Source organism: Dama dama, chromosome 5 (assembly GCF_033118175.1).
Source record: "Dama dama isolate Ldn47 chromosome 5, ASM3311817v1, whole genome shotgun sequence".
NCBI classification, from domain to species: domain Eukaryota; kingdom Metazoa; phylum Chordata; class Mammalia; order Artiodactyla; family Cervidae; genus Dama; species Dama dama.
Window position 1 is genome coordinate 36316299 of NC_083685.1, and position 26561 is coordinate 36342859.

The window sequence follows — 26561 nt, forward strand, 5'->3', positions numbered from 1 at the left end:
GAATAACTGATTTGACCAATGGCATTGAGGTTGGAGAACAGGTGTGTTTAGGAATTCACAACTCCATATGGTGGTAAATATAAGGTAAAGGAATAATAGGTGATAAGATGGAAGCTATGTAATGGAGGGTGTTGAACATGGGGAAGCCACTGTCATGAAAGGTTTTGGGGCAGGGGAGTGACATAAGCTTAGCTTATTTCAAGGAATATAGCAAAATGTAATCACTACTTAAGATGCATAACCCCAGTCTAATATAAATTGCTCTAATATTGCTTTTTCCTTGACTGGCTCTGCCCTGTCATTTCCTTATGTCTCAGATTCTTTTTGTCACTCTTAATGCTAACATAAATCTCTGTTTCTGCCCTCTCTGTAATTGTCCATAATGTAGAGCAGAAACATGATCATGATTTTTGGATATTTTATGTTCTTAATGCTGAAGAACATTTAGTCTAAATTGTTCTTTCTCATTTTTTTTTATGCCAGCAGTTTGCAGTAGAAAAAAGATTTCAAAACTCCATTTTACAGTGATGTTAAAAGTTGGTAGGCTATATCAGTTACACTTTTATAATTGTAATTATTTGCTCATAGTTTTACCTACATTTGAAAATTTACATGTATGTGCTCATGAAGAGCACAGCTTTGATGAATGGCTAAAGTGGTTTCTCTTCCATATGCTTTTAAAATACATTCTCTGTTGTAAAGGATAACATTCTTAACAATGTGTTCATAGTCACATCTTTCAAAGGTAAAGACACAGTGCCAAATAGCAGTGCAGGAATAATCAGTTTGGTCTAAGTATATTATTAGTCTGGCATGATTAAGGGGCATCATTTAGAATATAGTGTATAGAGGAGTGAATAGGCCAGAAACTAAGCTTTTGATAAAAAGTTGTACAATATTGTAGAATATGGGTTAAAATAGTAGGCTGTATTCAATAATATGACCTTACAGTCTGGTTATTATTTCTTGCTTATAAAGGGCAGATCCATGTGCTTTGATAGTTAACCAAGAGGAAGTAGAGATGATTGATGTTTCTTTGTGGAAAATTTAGAAGCCTAACTGGGGCATGTGTCTGAGTAGATATATGGCTGCTAGCCATCTAAGGAGATAGGCCCCTTCTGTGAGTAGGGTCAAGATTTTCATTAGGAAGTTTTAGAACTCCTCTATTAGGAGAAAAGAGTGTCAAGTGCAAAACTATTATGCCATAGAGCTTGGGTGAGATAATTTAGGCCAGGAGCAGATTTAAAGTTGTTACCTGTCCAACTCTACAGAAGAGAAAAAAATAATACATCTGATTTGTTTACCATGGAATTTGTTGTAAAATATTTTCTAAGTCATAAACTAGTGATCTGTAGTAGATGGTTGTTGACTAAACACCACTTAATGAGGATATCAGTCAAAAATCTTTACTTTGAGGATACTTAATTTTAAGGGATTCTTTTGGGAAACAAATAGCAGGACCAATTACCTCTTAATATATGGTGATATATCATATGTTTAAATTCATACTAGTCTGATTAGCTAGACATGCATTCTTCTTATCCAGAGGAATTCTTAGTTTATTAAGGAGTGAAAAGGTAATGGTAAAGTATGTCCCTGTTATTTTGTTGCTTAGAAGTTTTAGCCTAATATAATCTAGTACTGTTAAATTTGTAGCATCTAAATCTTGTTTGTTAAATAACTAAAGGAAATAAAAATCCCTGAACAATTTTTAAAAGGTCAGTAGACTTGATTCTGAGTATATTGCAAGGCCTTGGTATCACTTCTGTACTTTAGGTTTTTTTACTACAAATAACATGTGTCACAATTACATAATTAAATAGTGCCTTTTTTCTGATTTCCCTTTGGAAAATAAGTCTTAATTAGCTATTTGTTCAGAAGACTTACACTGTTCTACAACATTTATTTACTTTTTTCCTCCATAAATTAACTGCTTGTTAAGAGCCTTTTCTGTCTATACTTAAATCTATTGGGTGATGCTTACTCCTTGGAAGGAAAGCTATGACAAACCTTGACAGTATTTTAAAAAGCAGAGACATCACTTTGCCAAGAAAGGTCCATATAGTCAAGGCCGTGATTTTTCCAGTAGTCATATACGGATGTGAGAGTTGGACCATAGAGAAGTCTTAGTGCCAAAGAATTGATGCTTTCACACTGTGGTACTGGAAAAGACTCTTGAGAGTCCCTTGGACCGTAAGGAGATCAAACTGGTCAATCCTAAAGGAAATTAACCCTGAATATTCATCAGACTGATGCTAAAACTGAAGCTCTGATGCGAACAGCCCACTCATTGGAAAAGACCATGATGCTGGGAAAGATTGAGGGCAGGAAGAGAAGGGGGTGACAGAGGACGAGATTGTTAGATAACATCACTGAATCAATGGACATGAGTTTGAGCAAACCCTGGGAGATAGTGGAGGACAGAGGAGCCTGGTGTGCAACAGTCCTTAGGGTCGCAAAGAGTCGGACACAACTTAGTGACTGAATAACAATGAATTTATTAACAAATGAATTTGGGAAGCTCATTATATGAATGTTAGATAACAAGAAGTATGAGAAGAAGATTTCTGCCTTCAAGGGTAGAACATTATTAATGTAGAGAGATTTAAAAGAGCCAGTTAATTATACCTTTCTTAAATTACGTATTGATTAAAATTTTCTGTGTGACTCCAAGTGTCATCAGAGTGAATGAAACCTAAAAACTGCTTTTAAAATTTCCAGGAGAGATAAATGTCAGTGAGAAATCTAGTATTACCAGAATTTAACAATTAAATACTGCATTTAAGGTATGACTGTTGATCAATTTTTTGTAAAATGCAAAGAAATACCTGGACCCTTTTGACAACATTGTTGTTTTCAGCGGTTAATAACATTTTTGCTTTTGAAATAACCATTATATTTATTGATAAAATTGATAAGTAATTTTATTTTGTGTTTAAGAACCAGTATTATAGAGACCTGGATTTTAGTCTTCCTCTGAGTTATATAATCTTGGGCCCTGACTGCTAGGTTTGTTGTGAGGGTTAAATGAAATTCTATGAGTAAAGTACCTGGAACAGTACCTGGAACATAGCAACTGTTCAGTAGAGATGAACTGTTTTTATTACGATGAACATTATATCACACTATGAAATCAAAGATTATTTAAAGAGAAGAAGATTTGTTATAAATCAATATGACTAGTAAGAATTTGACCTGCTAAGGCAAGGGAACTAGTGTTTATGGTATTCATCCTACAGGTAGCTAGAGGTATTCTCATTTTATAGAGAGAATGAGGCTAAGGGTGGTTAACGTACTGCCTTAGATCATAGCATTTGTAAACAGTGTTACAGGAATTCAGCCTTACATCCTTTCTACTGTTTACTTACTGTCTTTTTCTAGTTCCTGGAGAATCTAGTGTAGGTTTTCCCAACTTTTTTTTCCCCCAAAGAAGCTGTATATGTGTGTTGCTGAAATTCGGCCTCTGTATACTGGTGCTGGATTAAATCTCAGAGTCAGAGTTTTGGGTGAAGTAGAGAGAAATAATTCCATTGCTTTGCCAGCCTAGGGGGGCTAATGCCCTCAAGACTGTGTGTCCCACTTTGGAGAGAGTCTTACAGTGTTCAAAGGGCAGGGTGTGATCAGCTCACAGACATTCTTCTCATTGGTTGGTTGGTGGTGGGGTAATGGAGAGTCAGCGTCATCACCCTTCTGGTTCCAGCTGATCTGTGGTCTCTGTACTAGTGGACAGCATACAGTTAACTTCTTCCCTGTTATAGGGGTTTCAGTATCTGCAGAAGAGTTCAGAGGACATGGCTCAGAATATCTGTAGCTCTTGAGGATGAACTAAAGGTCCCTGACTTTGTGTAATGGCTAAACTATTATTTTGTCTTGCCTGAATGTTTTAATACAGTTACATCTTTTATTTGAGATTATTATTAATATTTGAGTCTACAGTTCATGAAATCTTTGATTTAACCTTGTGTAGTTTTTAAAAACAAACTATTATTTATAAAGTCATAGTTTCTATGATGCACAAGTTCAAATACTAGTGTCATATTTTAATGTATTATAACTTGAACATTTTACTATGTATATTTTAGTATACACTTATGGCATATTGGGGTAAAGTTTTACTCTGTAAATTGCATTGTGCTCTTCTTGGCATAAAATCTTTTTGTTGTTATACAACTGGGATGTAGAAATTCAGATTGTTTTGGAATGCCAAGCTGAAATACTATAGTGGCATCAGCTTTTTTTCTTTGTTTTGTCAATGTTTTATTGCTTTTAAAATGTAATTCCCTTTTATCATAGAATTCTATTTTAAAATAAATATTTGAGTTACTTTAACTTTGGAAAAGGATTTGACTTAAAACTTGAACAAAGTTTTTAAAAAATTGACTAAAAACTTTTTTTTTTTTTTGTAATTGATATCTTTAGATCCAAAAGCAGAAACTAGATTATACATCACAGTCAATGACTTTGAATTTCATGTGTATAATCGTTCGGATCTTTATGGACATCTTCAAGAATTGTTTGGTTTGGAGCCAACAATAATTCCACCCAAGAAAGAAGATGATAAAACACGAGAAAATGGAAGAACAAGAACCCAGTCCAAAATCGAAAGGTTGTTGTCACACTTGAACTTTATTAATCTCCAACATTTAAACATCTGCTTTTATTAGAGTATTATTAACGCTGTTCACCTGAACACAGCCTAATCTTTCTTTGTAGATTAACTAGAACTTTTATTCTCATAAGTAATTATAAAATTCTTTAAAAGTTATATAGAATAATATAGACTAGAATTATGTAAAATATATAGAATTATATAAAAAAGATTAGCTTTCAGCTTAAGCTGTCCAGTCTGCTGTGCTTACCAGTTCTACTTCTCTCGTGTTGATAACTACTGCTATCAATTTGTTTTTTATTCTTTTAAATACACACGCGTAAGTCTAAACATTATTTTTCATGCAAAGTTAAAAGCACATTGTATTTCCTTCCTGACCACTTGCCCAGTCCCTGTCTTTTTGAGAGAGAAAAGCTTCATCTAATTTATTTCATCTGATTGATGACTTTCATTTATAACTTTATTGCTACTTCTATCTTGGGTATTCTTTTGGAAAAGGTGTATGGATTCATTACATATTCTAATGTATTGTCTATAAATTATAAGATAAAGCCAAGCATGTATCTGCTGATACTTTTTAAGTTGACCTGTCTTTATACTTAGAAATGTCTCTTAAATAGTAGGCTTTCCTGGTCGTTCAGATGGTAAAAACTCTCCTGCAATCCAGGATCCCTGGGTCGGGAAGATCCCTTGGAGAAGGAAATGGCAGCCCACTCCAGTAATCTTGCCTGAAGAATTCCATGAACAGAGGAGCCTGGCAGGCTACAGTCCATGGGGTTGCAAAGAGTCAGGCATGACTGAGCAACTATCACTCACAAGTCTAAAAATACATATACATAGTTAAGGTGCATATACAATTACATAATTTAATTTTATTGGTTTCTAGGTTCTGGGTTCTGTTTCATTGACCTATTCATTTTCTTTCACCAATATCACAGTGTGTTGATTTCTGTAGCTTTGTGGTTAAGTCTTGAAATCAACTGATGTCATTCCTCCAACTTTGCTTTTCTCCTTCATTATTTTCTTGGCTATTCTTGATCTTCTGCTTCTTCAAATAAACTTTAGAATCCATTTGCTAATATTCACAGAATAACTTGTTGAGATTTCAATAGGGTTTGCATTGAATCTATAAATTAAGTTGGGAAGACTTGACATCTTGACAGTATTGTGTCTTCCTATCAATGAACATGGAATGTCTGTCTAATTATTTAGTTCTCTTTGATATCTTTCATAAGAGTTTTATAGTTTTCCTTACATAGATCTTATATAAAAATTGTTAAATATACACCTAAGTATTTAATTTTCTGTGGTGTTAAAGTATAGTAATATGTTTTAAATTTCAAAATCCATTTGCTCATTACTATTACGTAGGAAAGTGATTGATACTTGTATATTACTAATCTTGTATCTTGCAACCTTGCTGTAGTTACTTATTAGTTCTAAGACTATTTTTGGTTACTTCTTTGCAATTTTTCTACATGAATGATTGTGTCAGCTTCAAGGAAAGACTCTTATTTCGTCTTATTTCTTCCTTCCCAGTCTGTATACCTTTTATTTCCTTTTTTTTTTTAAATCTTATTGCAGTAGCTAGAACACTTCTAGTACAAATTTGGAGAAGAGTGATGACAAGGAACATCCTTGCTTTGTACCTAGTCTTTGTGGGAAAACTTCTGGTTTCTCACTATTAAGTATGATGTTAACTGTAGTTTTTTTGGTAGATATTATTTATCAAGTTGAGGAAGTTCCCCTCTATTCGTAGTTTACCACGAGGTTTTAATCATGAGTAAGCATTGGATTTTGTCAGATTTTTTTGTATCTCTTGGTACGATCCTTTGATTTTTCACTTATAGGCTGTTGATTTTTGAATGTTGAAGCAGCCTTGTACACAAAATAGTTTTTGTGTTTTTTAGATTAATTAATTTATGTATGGCTGTGTTGGGTCTTCATTGCTGCATGTGAGCTTTTTCTAGTTGCAGTGCCTGGGGTTCTCATTTCAGTGGCTTCTCTTGTTGTAGAGCACAGGTTCTGTGGCACACAGACTTCAGTAGTTGTGGTGCATAGGTGCTAGAGCTCAGGCTCAGTAGTTGTACACAGCCTTAGTTGGCCTGAGGCACATGGGATCATCCTGGTGAGAGCTCAAACCATTATCCTCTACATTGCAAGGCGGACCCCTTAACCACTGGACCACCATTGAAGCCACCTTTTTTTTTAAAGTAGATGATGAGGATGTTTATTTCTCAGTTAAATATGTAATGCATATTATGTCCCAGGCACTGAGCTTAGGTACTGGAGATAGAATATGACAACTTCTTGGGCGAATTTACAGCCTACTGTGGGAGTTCGAACTCTTAATAGACAATTTTAGTGCAAGAAATATAACAGGGACAAAACAGAATTCTCTGGGCACATACAGAAGGATCAGGAAAGTTTGAAGCCTTAAGGATAAATGACTTAAGCAGAGAAGGAGATGCAGGGTCATGGAGAAGAAATGTCATATGCAATAGAGAAGTTGTTACTGAGGCTGGAGTGGATTACTTGAGGTGGGGATAAATTAAACTAACATGGTTAGCAGGATTCGCTGTTAGAAATGTGGCCTTACCCCAGGTCAGCAGTGCTGTGTTATGATTGGAGGGAAGTAAGACTGGAGGCAGGGAGATAAGATAAAAGGATGTTGTAACAGTTCATGGTAGAGATGATCATCAACTGGCTTGTCAGCAATAGGAAGGGAGAAAAGTGGATGGATTCCAGATACACTTAGGCAAATTGATGCTTAGGAGATGATGGAGAATGAATAAGAAGAGCGAGTCAACAATGAATCCAAATTTCTAATTTAAAACAGTGGTCATGCTTAGTTTTAGGAGAAGGGACGACCAAGGACAAGATGGATGGCATCACTGACTCGATATGAGTTTGAGCAAGCTCTGGGAGATGATGAAGGACAGGGAAGCCTGGCGTGCTGCAGTCCATGGGCTCACAAACAGTTGGACACGGCTGAGCGACTGGAGAACAACAACGCTTAGTTGGCTTCCCAGGTGGCGTGAGTGGTAAACAATCTGCCTGCAATGCAGATTGACCCAGGTTGGATCCCTGGGTCAGGGAAGTTCACCTGGAGGAGAGGGCATGGCAACCCACTCCAGTATTCTTTCCTGGAGAATCCCACGGACAGAGGAGCCTGGATGGCTACAGTCCATAGGGTTGCAGAGAGTTAGACATGACTGAAGGAACTTGGCATGCACGTAGGGAACCCTGGAGAAAGAGGTTAGGGGCTGGTTGTGAGGTTAGTTTTGAGTTTACTTTTAAGCACTGAGGCTGCTGCTGCTGCTAAGTTGCTTCAGTTGTGTCCGACTCTGTGCGACCCCATAGATGGCAGCCCACCAGGTTCTGCCATCCCTGGGATTCTCCATGGAAGAACACTGGAGTGGGTTGCCATTTCCTTCTCCAATGCACGAAGTTGCTCCATCGTGTCCGACTCTTCACAGCCCCATGGACTGCAGCCTACCAAGCTCCTCCATCCATGGAATTTTCCAAGCAAGAGTATTGGAGTGGGATGTCATCGCCTTCTCTGTTAAGCACTGAGGGCCACCTTACAAATACAGCTCTAGAAGTATGATTTAGGAGTTACCGAATTATTAAAGAGATGTGCCTCAAGTTTTCAAATGAAATCTTTAGTTAATTGCTGTGAATTTTTCATTTCTTGAATTTTGTGTACTTTGTGTGTGGCCAGTGTCTTTGGAAGGAAAGTTATGACCAACCTGGACAACATATTAAAAAGCAGACACATTACTTTGCCAACAAAGGTCCGTCTAGTCAAGGCTATGATTTTTACAGTAGTCACGTATGGATGTGAGAGTTGGACTATGAAGAAAGCTGAGCACCGAAGAATTGATGCTTTGGAACTGTGGTACTGGAGAAGACTCTTGAGAGTCCCTTGTATTGCTTGGAGATCCAACCACTCCATCCTAAAGGAAATCAGTCCTGAGTGTTCATTGGAAGCTGAAACTCCAATACTTTTGTCACCTGATGCGAAGAGCTGACTCATTTGAAAAGACTCTGATTCTGGGAAAGATTGAAGGCAGGAGGAGAAGGGGATGACAGAGGATGAGATGGTTGGATGGCATCACCGACTCAGTAGACATGAGTTTGGGTAAACTCCAGGAGTTGGTGATAGATAGGGAGGCCTGGCGTGCTGTGGTCCATGGGGTCGCAAAGAGTTGGACATGACTGAGTGACTGAACTGAACTGAATTTCTTCTTGTTTTTAACTCTTGGTCTATATTTTTTAACTTTATTAAAAGAAAATTATTTTGTCACCAAGTGGTGGGAGTAGGGAAAGAAAAGGATCAGCTGAACTGTTAGAAGTACTTGAAACACTTAAAACATCTAAGTAACTTGTATCTTGGTCATTTTTGTTTTAATTATAATTTTTGCTCTTTTGTAAAATGTTACATTTTCGTGTCATGGACATAATGATAGATATAATGACAGCACATGAAAATTTAGACTTTTGTCATTAAAGTTTGCCATTCTAAAAATATGCTTTTCTATTATAACTTCTTATGTAAAAATTGATATGTGATAAGAGTCCATTTTATGAGACATTTTAGGGATATCAGTGTTCCATTACATAGTCCTTGTTTTGTTACTGAATAGTCTTTAGCTATATTTGTAAAGGTACAGCTGATATTAATGATGTGTATTGTGAGGAAGTCAACAGTATTCTCAGGTACTTATTCTCATTTTCTCATATATGTCAACTTTTGTTTTTTCTTTTTAGAGTTAAAGTAAAAACAGAATCTCAAGACCCTACATCTTCATGGAGATCACTTATTCCTGTCATAAAGGTCAATGTGAGCACAGTAAGTAAATTCTGCTATAGTTAATAATTGATGCTATTACCCAATAGCAGAACCTTTTAATTTTGTGGATACAGTTTCACTTAAGAACAAAAAGTAATTATGTAGTTTCTGGGCTACATTTTTTGTTTAGTGAAAGAACTATTTCAACACCAAGACCATTTTAGAACAAATATGTACACCTTAAAGGCTGCTTATTTATTCACAGGTGCTTGCATTTCTTTAAACACTGGTCTAAATTGATTGGTGTGCATGTGTGGTCAGTCATGTCTGACTCTTTGCGACCCCATGAACTGTGGCCTGCCAGTCCTCCTCTGTCCACTGGATTTTTCCAGTGTTTCTCCAAAATACTGGAGTGGGTTGCCATTTTCTCCCCCAGGAAATCTTCCTGATCCAGGAGTCGAATCTGCTCCTGCATTGGCAGGTGGATTCTTTAGCACTGAATCATCTGGGAAGCCAAAATGGAGCAACTTAAATAGTATTATTTACCGCTAAAATGGAATCATTTAGTAGTTGCTTGAAAATGCTCATTATTCGGTCAGCTAAGGAAAAAAAAAATATGTCCTAGATAGCATGGCATAGTATCTCTTTATCTGTTTTTTTTTTTAGGGACGTTTGGCCTTTGGAAATCATTACCAACCTCAAACTCTGTGCATCAACTTTGATGATGCTTTCTTAACTTATACTACAAAACCACCTTCCAGTCATCTTGACCAGTTCATGCACATTGTGAAGGGAAAGCTTGAAAATGTTCGAGTCATGCTTGTTCCTAGTCCGAGATATGTTGGTCTTCAAAATGATGAGTAAGAAAGTCATAAAAATAACAGAACTTCTTTATATGTAATATGGCTATCATTTAGAATCTTTAGTATCCTTTTAATTTCTTTGCTGTGAGTTTGGTAATAATTAGTTATATCTCTCTATTAAATCAGTTGATAGTATTCCTGCTTTATAAGATAAATGGAGTTTATCCATTGGTATACTCCTATTTAAATATTTTTTTCTATAAACTTATAACTATAATTTTTCTATCCTTAGAGTATTTGGGAAATTTATTTTGGGCAGTTAAGCCTCGATGTTTGTATGTTAGAAAATACACTTTACAGGTAGGTTTTTACTTCCAGAAGAGATGGATAAATTGTAAATTTAACAAATTCATTATGGTGAAATACCATTTGAGTTAATGAAAAGTTGAAAATGAAATCAAAATTAATCTCGGAAAACTGATGGAGTTAAGACAGTTTTGGGGCTTGTTTGACATTTAAGTCCCAGTCAGTTTTCCACCTAGCTTTCCAGATTTACTTTCCTTCAGTGAAGTAGCTGCCTGATTTAGGAGACACGTTGTAATGATGCACACTAGACCTCTCATTGTGGTGGGATGCTTCCATTCTAGAGGACTGCGACCCTCAGTTAACAGCAGACACATAAATCCCATCTGACTCCAGTCCACATGTTCATGAGTTATATTAGGGCTCTTTTAATTTTTATTCTCAATCTCTGTTGTTTTTTGTGAAGGAATCTCTATGGTTAAATTTGTGTAATGGAAGTACTCATATGATGAGTTTCTGCTGTATCTCAGCTTTTAGCTTTGTGTGTAGGCAGTATAAAGTTTGAGGTTATGAGAAGTATGATTCTTCCTTTTTAGTTCCAGCTTTTGAATAGCTTGCGATTAGATTTTCTAGGGCTTGGCTAGAATGACACAGTCATTTTCTCTGCTTGTGTACCAGGGAGACTGTGGATCTACCTGGTTTCACTCTTCAGATCACTGAATTTGCTAAGCATCTTGGAATGTATTCTGTGCACACAGTTCTGTATTTATGGATACAAAGTGTAATACTGAAAAAATAAATCCTGGATTTTGTGAAAATTACTAGAGAGTAAAATGAAAAACTATCCCACTGTTTTTGTAAGAAGAGTTAAACCTGTATTTTTCACTCTTCAAAAGTAAGCATGGAGATTGTATAATGAAATTAAATGCTAAACTTTATGATTTAGTATACATTTAGAAGAAGACTGTTGAATTTGTATGTGCTATATTATCTCATGATTAAGATGTTAATTTTGATATGGAAGGAAGATATTGTGGTATATGACAAAGATAAAGGTTGTTAAATTAAAGCAAGTGGGAAATGGTTTGATGGCACAGAAACACTCATTCCAGAATGAGTTCAAGATGTGTGCTTTAAATTTATTTCAGTTTATTTCAAGTTGATCAACTAAGTATTCTTGAAAATAGATAATATAAGGTTGTTGAAAATGACAAGATTTTTTTCTTATTTAATGTTTCTAAAAGGTTATACTTTATTTTACAGTATATAAGGTGATATTTCTCAATCAGTTTTATAGTATTATTATAAATTGGTTGAATTCGAAGTCTAATTTTAAACTTATTGTTGCAAATGCAGAATATGCTTATTCTATTCCAGTGAACATTGTTCTTCATTGTATTTAATTAAGCTTTGTTTTAAATTGATTTCTCTTGTTCAAAACAAAATGAAAAATGCAAAACATGTTTTTCCTTCTTAAAGCAATTTACTGATCAAAAATTTTTCAGTGCCCATTTTTTAAATATTCTAATATAGAAAACAGTTATGGAACAATTTACTGTAAATGTGAAAGATGTTTTCCCTTTTCAAGATGCTACACTTGATTGCTTTTTAGTGTTGTTTTTTCTTTCTTTGCTTTTACCTATTACCATCATTAATTAAAATACCAAACATTTTATATTCTGGAGATGTACTTAGTTTTCCTTCTTCCTTCCTTTGTATAGACCACCAAGATTAATGGGAGAAGGTTTTGTGGTGATGCAGTCAAATGATGTTGACATCTACTATTACATGGATGAGCCAGGTATTATTTTTTAAAATATGTTTTATAGCTACAATTCTGTTTCTTCTAGGAAATAGACAAAATATTATTTAATATTATTATTATTTAATATAATCAATATAATTTATAATTAATTATTAATTATATTTTAAATTATTATTTAAATAATATTGTTTAAGTATCTTTACTTAGGATATAAATAAGCATCAATAATGGTAAATGTGCATGTGAGAATGCCTACCTAAAGAATATCTGTGTCATTCATCTAAAGTTGAATATTAGTACTTCGGTATTTCATATCAAAAAAGAACAATATAGTAATCTTTCCTTCAGATTCCATTTTTGCAAGTGCACTTCAGAAATTGTGAATACAAACGACCATGAGTGAAAGCCATTAGAGAATGCGGTGGTAGTTAAAGTAGTTCATGCTGACTTAGGGGGAAAAAAGTCACACTGAGTTAGATTTGAGGCTTAAAGTTTAAGGATTGAAGTCTAGCTAGTTATAGTGCTTCACAGGTGGTCTCAGTTTTACAAAGTAGCTAAATATTTGATTTTTAGTCATTTTTTCCTAATTTTCATTTTCATACCTTTCAGGAGGTTTATGAGGTCAGAGTATTTTCAAAAATAGGATGTTATTTGCCATTTTTTTTGTCATGTTGAACTGATGATGCAAAAGTTATGGTGGATAAAACTACTGGTGCTTTAGCATGAATCAAAGGCAGTGATTTCCAAACTATAGCAGTAATCTCTTGTCTTTTTCACTGCCACACATTCGCAATAACAACAGATGCCAGTATACTTTACTGTGTCTTTGATTAAGCAGTAAAAATTACTTTTATCAAATCTTGACCCTTGAGTAAACTTTTAAATATTCACTTATTAAAGTAAGTACACATAATGTACTTCTGCCCCATATCAGAGTACACTGATGTTTTGAGGAAAATCACCGTGTGAGTTCCAAGCTGAATTGTTTGCACTTTTCAAGGAACACCGGTTTTGCTTGAACGAGCAACTAGAGACAAACTATGGTTTTGTGCTTTCATGTGAAAATTAGAATTTTGAAAAATTTGAGTCTGCCACTGTGAGCTTGATGACTTCTAATGAGACTACCAGTGATATTAACAATATGAATTTTTAAATATTTGATAATGAAATTTGTCTGTTTGGGAAAAGTATGCATGTTTCAATGAACCCATATTTTCCAAATGATCAATTCATGATGTCTGTAAAAGATTTATTCAAAGTGCAAAGGCGATCAATAAATTTTAATGTATCAGAATGTGAAAGTTCAGGGATATAATTTCAGATTCCACATTGTAAGTATTCTCTAAGAAATTACCACTTGTGGAAATTTGGTGTAGTGTCAAAGAATATCCAATATTATCTGAAAAAGCAGTTGAAATAGTCCTCCCTTTTCTATTTGTATGAGGCTAGATTTTCTTCAGATTCTTGGGTAACAAGATTAAATGCAGAAACAACTATGAGAATTCACTTGTTTTCTATTACGCTGAATATTTAAGAGATTTGCCAAGATAAAAACAATGCCAATGTTTCTTATTAATTTGTTGTAGAAAGTAATAATTATTTAATATTTTAAGTAAAAATTAAAGTTTTATATTTTCGTTAAAATGTAGTTTTTTTGCATCATATTTTCAGTAAATCTTAGACATTTGGTTTTGTCAACATGTAATGAGTTTTATTTAAAAATAAATTTTAAAATATTGCTCAATTCAAATTTTAAATTCAGTAAAATTTTATAGATATAATACAAAAAAATTTCCCACTTTGGTGTCCTCAATAATTTTTTAGTGTGTAAAGGATTCCTTAGATCAAAAAATTTTTACAGCTGTTGATCTAGGGAAGCCTTTTAATGGTTATTTTAAGTAGCTACCTTCATATTGTATATTCTGCAATATAGGACTTGTTCCAGAAGAAACAGAAGAAAATATTGAAGGAGAAATGAGCACTGAAGATTGCAAATTACAAGACTTGCCTCCATGTTGGGGATTGGATATAGTTTGTGGTAAAGGAACAGATTTCAACTATGGGCCATGGGCTGATAGGCAGAGGTACTTGATTAAATTATATTTCTACTAAGTCAAATGTATTGGGAAAATGCTATAATTTTTATTAAAAACTAGCTCAGTGTTTTTTAAGCTATTTTTATTATGACAGGGTAAGATACCACTGAACATTTTAATCCAAATAATTTGTAGAACAATTGATATAGGCAAGTTTGCGCTAAAGGAGGAGCTAATTCATTAGAAAAGTGGTGAATGAGCAACGTATTATTGGTTCATTGGCTTTTTCTTTTGTGTTTAATCAGTGAATATGCCAGGGATTGTTGGGATTATGGAGATTCAGAGCTAAAAGTTGAGTTTAGGGAAAAAGAAACGAAAGAGTTTTATTAAGATGAAGAGCTTAGAAAAGCACTGTGTTAGTTTACTAAGGCTGCTATTACAAAGTACCAGCGACTTTGTGGCTTAAACAGCAGAAATTTCTCATAGTTCTGATGGTTAGAATTCTAAGACCAAGGTGTTGGCAGGATTGGTTCCTTCTGAGGGCCATGAGGGAAGGATGTGTTCAAGGCCTGTCTCCTTGGGCTGTAGATGGTCATTCTGTATATTCACATGGTCTTCCCTGTTAATATGTTTTATAGATCTCTGTGTCCAGATTTCCTTTTCTTAGAAGAACGCCAGACATACTGGGCTAGGGTCCACCCTATTGATCTCTTTTTAACTTAATTCTCTAAAGACTGTCTATAGCTAATTCTGACGTACTGAAGATTTAGTTCAGTTCAGTCACTCAGTCGTGTCCGACTCTCTGCGACCCCATGAACCACAGCACGCCAGGCCTCCCTGTCCATCACCAACTCCCGGAGTTTACTCAAATTTATGTCCGTCGAGTCGGTGATGCCATTCAGCCATCTTATCCTCTGTCGTCCCCTTCTCCTCCTGCCCCCAATTCCTCCCAGCATCAGAAATCTTTTCCAATGAGTCAACTCTTCGCATCAGGTGGCCAAAGTATTGGAGTTTCAGCTTCAGCATCAGTCCTTCCAAAGAACACCTGGGACTGATCTCCTTTAGGATGGACTGGTTGGATATCCTTGCAGTCCAGGGGACCCTCAAGAGTTTTCTCCAACACCACAGTTCAAAAGCATCAATTTTTCGGCACTCAGCGTTCTTCACAGTCCAACTCTCACATTCATACATGACCACTGGAAAAACCATAGCCTTGACTAGACGGACCTTTGTTGGCAAAGTAATGTCTCTGCTTTTTAATATGCTATCTAGGTTGGTCATAACTTTCCTTCCAAGGAATAAGTGTCTTTTAATTTCATGGCTGCAGTCACCATCTGCAGTGATTTTGGAGCCCCAAAAAATAAAGTCTGACACTGTTTCCCCATGTATTTCCCATGAAGTGAAGGGACCAGATGCCATGATCTTAGTTTTCTGAATGTTGAGCTTTAAGCCAACTTTTTCACTCTCCTCTTTCACTTTCATCAAGAGACTTTTCAGTTCCTCTTCACTTTCTGTTATAAGGGTGGTGTCATTTGCATATCTGAGGTTATTGATATTTCTCCCAGCAATCTTGATTCCAGCTTGTGCTTCTTCCAGCCCAGCGTTTCTCATGATGTACTCTGCATATAAGTTAAATAGGCAGGGTAACAATATATAGCCTTGACATACTCCTTTTCCTATTTGGAACCAGTCTGTTGTTCCATGTCCGGTTCTAACTGTTGCTTCCTGACCTGCATATAGGTTTCTCAAGAGGTGTGTCAGGTGGTCTGGTATTCCCATCTCTTTCAGAAATTTCCACAGTTTATTGTGATCCACACAGTCAAAGGCTTTGGCATAGTCAATAAAGCACAAATAGATGTTTTATTGGAGATTTCTTGCCTTTTCGATGATCCAACGGATGTTGGCAATTTGATCTCTGGTTCCTCTGAAGATAGGACATATGAATTTTAAGGGGACGCAGTTTAGCTCATAACAGGTTCATAACTCATATTGAAGAGGAGAGAATTGGAAAATGCTTTTTGGTTGTGGTAATATGTGAGTTGAGTTTTGAAAAATAAGTAAGAATTAGCCAGTAAAGGAAGGAAGGAAGGAATAATCAAAGCAAGGGAGGAGTCCTTCAAATGCCTAATGAAGTCTAGAATTGTCTTAATAAGCTCTATAGGTTGTTAAGAGATTTGTAGGTAGTTAAGAAATTCGTAGATTTTATACTGGAGGTAATGGGTAGTCCCTGAAAGGTAAAAAGGGTTTTTTTATTTCTTAGTTATTCTATTGATTTTGAAGGAATTTTCTTATCTTTAATATATTATGAACATCTATATTTACTGAAGAATTTTAAACATAGGAGGTGTCATTTACCACTATTTAAGAGAGAACATCTAAATTTTTATGTAAATATACATTGGTTAAAGCTAGTTTAGTTTTTCATAAACTAGCTTGAATGGAAAATACAAGCTTAAAAAAAACAAACAAAAAAAGAAAATACAAGCTACACAGTTGCAGAGGGAGATATGAGAGTGCTGATACTGACTTGATATACTGACTCTTCATTATTTTAAAAAGTGATTTCTGCCCAGCATTATTAGAATTATATACTTTGTCAAGTACTACATTCTTTTAACTTTGGTGTCTCTAGTATATAGGCATACCTGTTCCATTAAGTAGCTATTTAAATAACAGTTGAATGGTAAATGCGTAATTAAGTATGTTAGTTGAAAACTTGCAATATACTAATATAATACTTAAGTTTTGGGTTAGATCTGTAGAGTTGAAGTAAACAGCTTAAAATTTCAGGTTAGGAAACAAATACTTTTCAAATTATTGGATTTAAATTTTCCTTTAATAAAATTTTTCATACACTAAACCATGCTGCTTTTTCTGTGGAATAGTTGAAAGTGAGGAGCTCTACATTCCATTCAGTAACAGTTATATTTGAAAGGAAAAAATTAAAGCAATGCTTTAACACAGACACATAAAATATTTTTGCATTTTAGCATTTGAATAAAGTACAATTCTTCTTAAGTTGTATTTAATTTTAATGCATTAAGAAAAAGTATTAGGCTATATTTACATGAAAATCCAAGCCAAAATTCCTTTAGTATATAGTCATAGAGAAATGATACTGAAGATCATGTTAAAAAAAACAGTTGTCTTTACCAACTCCATTCAGTTAGTCCTGCCACTGCTAGGAGAGAACAGCAATACATTTCTTAACCCGAACTTAACAAAAGCATTCAGATTTATTAAAAAGAAAGAAGAAAAATTTATCATTTGAGTTTAGTTTCCTTTTGTGAGTAGCAATAGTACTTATCTCCTCCCTTACATACTCAAATTGTGCATTTCCTTTTCTGTAACCATTTCCTTTACTCCTTCCCCATATTGAGTTTCTAAACAAATATGAACTGTTATCAGAAATGTTAATTACGTCAGTTTTTTTAAACATTTATCTGTTAGTGTAGAAAAGGTAGGAGAAGATCTTACCTGTTTTAATATTGGATAGTTTACTCAGCCTGGTGAGTTGTTTTTTTTTTTTTTTAATATTTAATTATTTGGCTGCATTGGGTCTTAATTGTGGGTAATGGGCTCAGTTCCTCTGGAGCACGTGGGGTCTTTGATCCCCTGCCAGGGATAGAACCTGTGTCCCCTGCATTACAAGGTGAATTCTTAACCATTGGACCACTAGAGAAGTTTTTAACCTCTGATTTGTCATGACCTTGTTTAGCTTATAGATTTTTTATGTCTATCACCTTTACATGATTTTCTCAATCTTTAAGATATTCAGCTTTTCTTTTTGAGTGTTTTCATGACAGTTGAAATCCAAACTTTATAAATTTGTACTTACTCCTTAATGATAAACTATAATAATGCTAATATTCCTGACATTTTCTGGCCTTTTATTGCTTTCACTTAAGTGCTTTCAGGGCTTTCCAGGTGGTGCTAGTGGTAAAGAATCAGCCTGCTCGTGCAGGAGACACTAGAGACACGGGTTTGGTCTCTGGGTTGGGAATATCCCCTGGAGGAGGACATAGCAGCCCACTCTAGTATTCTTGCCTGGATAATTCCATGAAAGAAGAGCCTTGCAGGTTTCAGTCCATGGGGTCGCAGAGATTCAGACATGACTGAAGCAACTTAGCACTTAAGTGCTTTCACTTATAATTTCACAACTCAGTGAGAAACACAGGACAAGTGTGGTGAACTGGTTATACCTGTGAAAGAATGGAGATGCAGAGAGGTTCAGTGATTTGGGCAAGATAATGAAGCTGTACCATCTGGAGCCAAGATTCAAAACAACCCTTCAAGTCTACTGCTCTTTTCATTGTATCCTGCTGCCCATTTTTTAGTCCCTGATCATCTAATGATCAGATGGATTCTTTGTCTTTAATATCTTAGTTATATATATTTGTGTGTCTTCACCAAAACATTTATAAATTTAATTTTCTTTTCATGTTGTTAATGATAGCAGTTTAAAGTCTAAAATCAATCAGTTTGCAAATTTGGTTCTGTTCATCTAATTTTTCTCTGTTCATTCCAAGCAGCATTTCCAATTACTCATGACTCCTTCCTCATCTTTTCCTTTTAAAAGTCACAAACTGATGCTTTTTCTGAATGTATGAGTAACATGCTAATTTTTTAATTACATAGAAAAGTCTGAATTGAAAATTTCTTGGTTTCTTTCATCTTTTGTCAGATAAGGGGAGGCAAATACATTCAAGCTCTGACTTCCAAATACTTGCATCTTTTTACACACCTGTTACTCTTTAGACTCTTATTGTTATAATATTGATTAAAAATGATTATAAAAATAATAGAATAACATTTCTTTCCATGTGCCATGTACTACCAAGTGTTTGATGTGTGTTGTCATTTAATTCTTGGATATGTTCTCTGAGACTGGTTATGGTAAACCTCATTTACAAGTGAGGAAGCAGGCAAGTATCCTCAGAAAGGTTAAGTAATTATCCAGAAAGGAAAAATGATTCTAATTAAACCATTCCCCTTCAACTCTTTCTTTGCCATTTGGACATTTGATATACTTGTAGAAAATCTTTATTTTCTCACAGTATTGGGTGAATAGTGTAAACTTGGTCTTACCCACGTCTTATTTTATAGCAGTATATTAAATGCTCAAAGCTCATTGATCTCTGAAAATAGAAAACATTGGAGAAAATAGTCTTTCATTTTACTGAAAGGAAACTATAGTAGGTGTTATTTTGTCACTTATTTTTTTGAAATAAGTGTTTTGAAATAAATTTTTTTTGAAATTTATGTCCAATTGTTAAATGAGATAGCAATGATAATATCAGTATAAAGTTATAATACTGATTTTAGTCTTTTCTATGAGAAGCAATTTTATTTGAATAACTTGTCATTATTCTTTCTTCCTCCTTATTTAGAGATTGTCTGTGGAAGTTCTTCTTCCCTCCTGATTATCAAGTTCTGAAAGTTTCTGAAATTGCACAGCCTGGGAGACCAAGACAGATCCTTGCTTTTGAACTACGAATGAATATTATTGCAGATGCTACAATTGACTTGTTGTTTACCAAAAATAGGGTAATTATTGAAATAATATAGTAGAAAGTAGTGTTTAAAATTTGACCAGTATCTTCCAGAGTGTTTTTCTGGTAATTAGTCCCATGCGTGTGTGCTAAGTTGCTTCCAGTTGTGGTTGACTCTTTGGGACCCTATGGACTTCAGCCTGCCAGGCTCCTCTGTCCATGGCATTTTCCAAGCAGGAATATTGGAGTGGGTTGCCCTCCGCCAGGGTATCTTCCCTACCCAGGGATTGAACTCACATCTCTTATGTCTTCTGCATTAGTAGGCAAGTCCTTACCACTAGTGCCACGTGGGAAACCCAACTAGTCCTATACTTAGATTCATTTTTCTGAGCTTCGCCTGACCCCTATCCCCAGTATGTATGTTACATCATTAAGTGCCAAATAGTGGAAAGAATTAATAATAATAGACTTTGATACTGTAGTCTCATTATTCTTCTCCTTTGAATCTAGCCAAATTGCTTTAGTGTATTTTTGGTATAAATTTGAACTTTTGCTCTTAGGAACTTTTAATACCTATTTAATATTGTTGTAGCTCAGTGTCTGACTCTTTGCAGTCCCATGGACTATAGCTTGCTAGGCTCCACTCCAGGCAAGAATACTGGAGTGGGTTGCCATTTTTTTCTTCAGGGGATCTTCCCGACTCAAGGCTTGAACTTTGGCAGGCAGAGTCTCTACCACTGAACCACCTGGGAAGCCCTATTTAATATTGTGTATGTGTGCTATGCTCAGTTGTGTTTGACTTTTTGTGACCCTTTGTACAATAGCCTCCCAGGCTCCTCTGTCCATGGGATTTTTCAGGCAAGAATACTGGAGTGAGTTTCCATTTTCTCCTCCAGGTGATCTTCCTGACCCTACGATTGAATCCATGTCTCCTGTATTGCAGGCAGATTTCTTTTCCGCTGAACCATTGGATTGATGATTGAATTTTGTCTGCATTAATAACTGAAAAGTAAAGATGGAAGAATAATTATAATGTCTCATATGAATTTTTCCTTTTGGTAGGAAACAAATGCTGTACATGTAAATGTCGGAGCTGGTTCATATTTAGAAATTAATATTCCAATGACGGTTGAGGAAAATGGTAAAGTACAAATGAGTGTTTTCCTTTTTAAGTGATTATGGGCATAATTAATATACAAATAATTATTAATCCACTTAGACTAAAATTAATTGAGTTTTTGCTTTCAGTTTTCTGTTATATTTTAATGTGCCCTTAGTAAATGCTATATAATTATTTATGCACCTAGAGAGAAGAGAAAAACTTTTATTCAAGCTATGTCTTATTTGTGCTGTCACTGTACTTTATACTTTTCTTTTGTAAGATTGTGCATAATTTGCTTAGCATATGTTTTTCCTGTTGGTCTATTGCTCTGTAAAAGCAGGTGCTGTGTATTTCTTTTTACCAGTGTATACCTGGTACCAGACCCAAGACCTGGCACGTGAAACATGGTCCACGGGCAGAAATTGATTCAGGAGCTAATAAGCTTTGTTTTAGGTTATATCTTTAGTAGATTTTTGTCAGAGAGTAAGCTTGTTCTTTGAATAGCATAACTTTAAGAAAGCAGAATATTTCATGTTTAAAATATTAAATCATGCCCTGATAGTTGTAGTTTCATCTGAGGTAAGATAATCTAAGTTTATTATGCATTTGAAGTTTGGGCCTGATACAGATTAATCAGTAACATTAAACATTAAATACTTTTTGTTAAATTTATCAAAATGTCAAATAGTCTTCCTAATTTTTATTTGTTTTTCCTATTCTCTTATTACATTTGTAATTGAGAACAATTGAAATTCTGCTTTATTCACTGTTGAGTATGGAGAGTAGCAACTTACCCTTATTTTTAAATTACTATCTAGCAATGTTTCTATCGCTGAGTATAATTAGAGTAATTTTTATATAATTGGCTCTCTTTTCTTGTTTCTGTCACTCATTTTGTTTCCACAATAAGAAGAAAGCAGGCAAAGGGGTTGAATAGATTTATTAGTTTCTGTTTAAAAGATAGCAGTTGAGTCTGCCTACTTAGATAATTAATCAAAAAAATGACTGAAAATGAGATAGTATCTTTCCCCTTTAACTTTAGAGCTATTACAATGAAGAACTAAACCTTATCTTAGTTACTTTTAAAAGAATAATCATACTCAGTCTTAAAGCAGATATTGAGATTCTGTAGGATTCAGAGTAGTCAGTTGGAAAGAAGCATCTTTTAGGATAGCCTTAATTACTGACATATAGGTAATTCTGTAGGGAAAAAGACAATTGAGTATTGCATAAAATTGAGAATAGTTCAGTTAAGGGAGTGCTTTTGCCTTTTTTAAACTGATGATGCAAATAGGATAAAATCTGTACATATTTTTTAGGGGTACAGTTATTGGTGCACAGGGGTAAAGGGGCCATCTGAGGACTGAAGCATCAACATCTTGACCTATCATGAATTCATGGAAAGTGCCACAGAACAGTGACTGTGGAACCACATGAGCTAAAGGTCTAAGGAAAACCCAGTCAGGTTCTTGGTAAAGTTGTTGTTTAGTCATGTCCAACTCGCTTGCGACCCCATGGCCTGTAGCCTGCCAGGCTCCTCTGTCCATGGAATTTCCCAGGCAAGAATACTGGTGTGAGTTGCCATTTCCTTCTCCAGAGGATCTTTCTGACCCAGGGATCGAACCCACATCTCCTGCATTGACAGGAGGATTCTTTACCACTGAGTCCCAGGAAGCCTGGTAAAGGTTAGATGGCTTTTAAGATGAGTATCTTCAGAGGGGAAAATAGGCTGAAGTCTTAGATAATAACAAAATATAACTCAAAAACATTTAAAACTTGCCCGAGAGATTCAGGTGTTTGGGGGAAAAATTGCCCAGAGCAGGATGCATGTTGAATTAACCGTATAATAATGATCATAGTGTTAGTGTTCATAGGAGGACAGTCCATCAAGAAAAGAAGTGAAATCCTCTGAACTTTTCTGCATTTATTCAGAACAGGGCTGTGTTGTTTGATAACTGTCATTATGTAAGGAATAGCTGTTCTTCAGAAACTGTCACTATATAATGAGTAGTTGAAAATGATGAATATATGTACCCTTGAGTTAATGGGGAAAAATAAGACATGGGAGCAGTCTTAAATACTTGCTTATTAATCATTTAGAAAATAGACTTTTAGTTTTGCATTAGAAAGCAAAATCAGGATAGATAGTATATGAAAATGGAACTTTTTTCCATCAGAGCTGTCCAAAATGAGAAAGGTTATGGATTAGATAGCATAATCCACATTATTAGAGGTGTATTTAAATAGTAACTAATCACCAATTTTCAGGAATTCCTTCTTTGGGTGGTGGGGGAATTTGTTTCCAGTTTCTGAAAATTTTAGTTATCTATTTTTTTAGGTTCTTATTTTTTATGTTTTCACCTATTTTAGGTTATACCCCTGCAATTAAAGGACAACTCTTACATGTTGATGCCACTACCAGCATGCAATACCGGACTCTTTTAGAAGCGGAAATGTTGGCAGTAAGTCTAACGTATATGATGCTATGCATGTACCCATAAAATACAAATTTGGGGGTTTTTTTAATATAAAATTTTAATGGTCTACTAACACATATATATATATGGAATTTAGAAAGATGGTAACGATAACCCTATATGCAAAACAGAAAAAGAGACACAGAAATACAGAACAGACTTTTGAACTCTGTGGGAGAAGGTGAGGGTGGGATGTTTTGAAAGAACAGCATGTATATTATCTATGGTGAAACAGATCACCAGCCCAGGTGGGATGCATGAGACAAGTGCTCCGGCCTGGTGCACTGGGAAGACCCAGAGGAATCCGGTGGAGAGGGAGGTGGGAGGGGGGATCGGGATGGGGAATACGTGTAACTCTATGGCTGATTCATATCAATGTATGACAAAACCCACTGAAATGTGAAGTAATTAGCCTCCAACTAATAAAAAAAAATAAATTAATTATTTAAAAAAAATTTTTTTTTAGTGGTCAAATCATCAAATAATCTGTCTTCTTATTCCAGAACCACCAGGTGCTCTTGCCCATATTTTTGGGAAGAAGAGTAGATTCTCAATGCTTTGGATTCTCTTTGGCCTCTCCCTATTGCTCTTCTTTTAGGGGAAATGACTATAAGGCAGCAATATATGGGTTTTTGGCCTTTAAAAATTTAAGAAGTTGTTAGAAAATTTTTTGAAAACTTCATTGTATGGCTAGACTCTCTCCTGTGCTGTAAATAATTAGATAAATTTTTACTGTATGTTTCCTGGCCCCGTCAGATTCTTTCTCAACCTTAATAATGCACTGTCCTTTTTACTTGATGAATAATGTACAAGGAAGAAAATCTTATTGATACCCTAAATTGCACCATATTAGAAACAGAATTAATGTGGAAACACTTATGATTAAAAATTGCAGGCTGGGAACTCATTAATCAAGCTGATTGTTATTTTTTCTCAGGGATAACAATAATAACCAAATTTACTGTGTGGAATAGCTAATATTCAGAGAGGATTGCTTTATATTAGATGGTATCATTAGGTCCTTAATTGCTTATCTAAACAAGCATATTTACATGATATATGTAAATTAAGAGGAAAATTTTATAGTTATCCAAGAATATATTGAATACTATAAATATGTGCTAAACTGACATATTTAGCATTTTAATGAATTCCTGAGCTATTGCTGATAAATGGTACTGTGCAATAATGCTATTCCTGGTCAGGCAGCTCTTGCCTTTGGAGAATTGCCAAGCCTTGGCAGGTGAAATATATCACAAAGCACCAGGTCAGATTTATAACTACTGTGCTGTCAAATGAGAAGCCAGGAGGCACTGGTGGCCAAACTTCTGTGTGATGGGATGCGTTGCACATTACCCTCCTTGACCCTGAGCCTCTCACTCAACAGATTAAGTTTAAAGAAGAATTAATGAGGTTACTCTTTGTTTAGCTACAGTATCAAAACTGTAGCCTGACTTGTTCTTAAACTTTTTTGGCCACATCATGGCTTAGTATTTCATGAGCTGGATGTAACCATGGGTACTGACCTTTAGCCACAGCAATTTGAAAATCTGTAAAGGACCCTCTGTTCAACTCAGTAGGAAAATAAATTTTAATTACCAGTTTGTGTGAGTTCGTTTCTAATGCTGTTCATGCAATGTCATGTTTTAACGTCTAACATTTTGCTTAACATTTGGTTTGCAGTTTCACATCAATGCCAGCTACCCCCGAATATGGAACATGCCACAGACATGGCAATGTGAATTAGAGGTTTATAAAGCCACCTACCACTTCATCTTTGCACAGAAGAATTTCTTCACAGGTAATTTTCTAACAAATAAAAACACAGTGAGATTTATCAGAGTGAATTTGTTTATATTAAGTTTTGCTTTTAGATTCAACATAGGGACTTAATGACACAATTCATACTTTTTTATTTTTATACTTCTTTTGGGGCTGAGATTATTAGAGGAAAAATTTAAATACATATGTTCTGTGCTGTCTTTTAATGCATAGAAGGAAACTGAATCCAAAATTGACCTTGGAAGGAAGTGCAAGAATTCATTTTTGTGTCACTCTAATGGGGGGGTTAGATGGGGAAAATGAATTGGTTTTTTCCTGTTTATGAATTAGGCATCATAGTGGATTTACTATTTTGTTTTAATTATTGTAATCCACAGACAATGTATTCACATAGTCAAATATGTTTTTGTATTCAGAGCCCCTACTTAACTCCTTTCTGTTGATGTGTATAATTGAATTGATACTATCGTTAGTTGGAAAAATTCTTTTATTACTTGCAGCATGTTATGATAGCTACTTATTACATTTTATAAGTATGGGAATGTGTAGTCTTAGTCTCTGAATAACATAAATGTTTAATCACTATAGTAATTTAAATTGTTACTTAAAAATAAGCATCTTTTTAACTTTTTTGTAAGAAGTTTAACCAAACAGAATCAGTCTGCTTTTCCAGGATCAGTGGCTACCCTAGAGTTTCTGATATTTGTTTGACTGATTGCTACATTTATCCATTTGTTTGTCCACCCACCAGTTGTTTATTTGTGGGTATAGCAGTGACTAAGATATGCATAGGTAGTTCTGTCGTGACATTATTTACTAGTAATATGATGTGGGCCAAATTGTCTAATTGTTTAAGCTTCAGTTCCTTATCTATGAAATAGAGACGAGTTACATGATTCTTCTCCAGGATTCAGGTTTCAAGGTCTCAGTAATAGAAACTTTGACAGAGTCCTGGAAGGTTAAACTTTTGTCAGTGAAGCTGGACAATGAATACTTAATTCAGGTTTATGAAAAAAAAATAATACCTAAAACTTTGTGTGTATTAGTGTCTATTTCTCTTTTAAGCAGTTTCACATATTAAATCATTAAACCCCTATAACTCTCTGAGGAAAATTTTATTATCATTATTTTACAGAAGAGGGTAGTCAGTTACAGAGTGGTTAAGCAATTTGTCCAGGTTTAGGTTGACTAGGTCAAGTTAGGATTCCAACCCAATAGTCTGGCCCAAGAATCTGTTTTTATATAAATATCTTCTTTTCCTTCTCACTTAATATTTTGTCATTTCTAACTTTGCTAATCTTTTAAAGTAGATTCTAGTTTCTTTATTTTTAGATTTTTTAGATTATAAATTATTTAATTTATTTAAACTTAAAGAAAAAACCCAACATTTTCAAGCA

At 34.8% G+C, this 26561-nt stretch overlaps 1 protein-coding gene across 9 annotated transcripts in view; it reads left to right on the forward strand.

The window, feature by feature from the left end:
- The window catches only part of BLTP1 (bridge-like lipid transfer protein family member 1), a 200550-nt gene that overhangs the window by 24804 nt on the left and 149185 nt on the right, over nt 1-26561 (forward strand). For all 9 annotated transcript variants that reach the window (XM_061142286.1, XM_061142290.1, XM_061142293.1 and 6 more), the window contains 9 exons: nt 4420-4606; nt 9383-9464; nt 10071-10264; nt 12232-12311; nt 14209-14359; nt 19702-19858; nt 20866-20944; nt 23276-23367; nt 25066-25183. In XM_061142286.1, the coding sequence (XP_060998269.1) occupies nt 4420-4606; nt 9383-9464; nt 10071-10264; nt 12232-12311; nt 14209-14359; nt 19702-19858; nt 20866-20944; nt 23276-23367; nt 25066-25183 (1140 nt within the window). The remainder of the gene's footprint in view (nt 1-4419; nt 4607-9382; nt 9465-10070; nt 10265-12231; nt 12312-14208; nt 14360-19701; nt 19859-20865; nt 20945-23275; nt 23368-25065; nt 25184-26561) is intronic.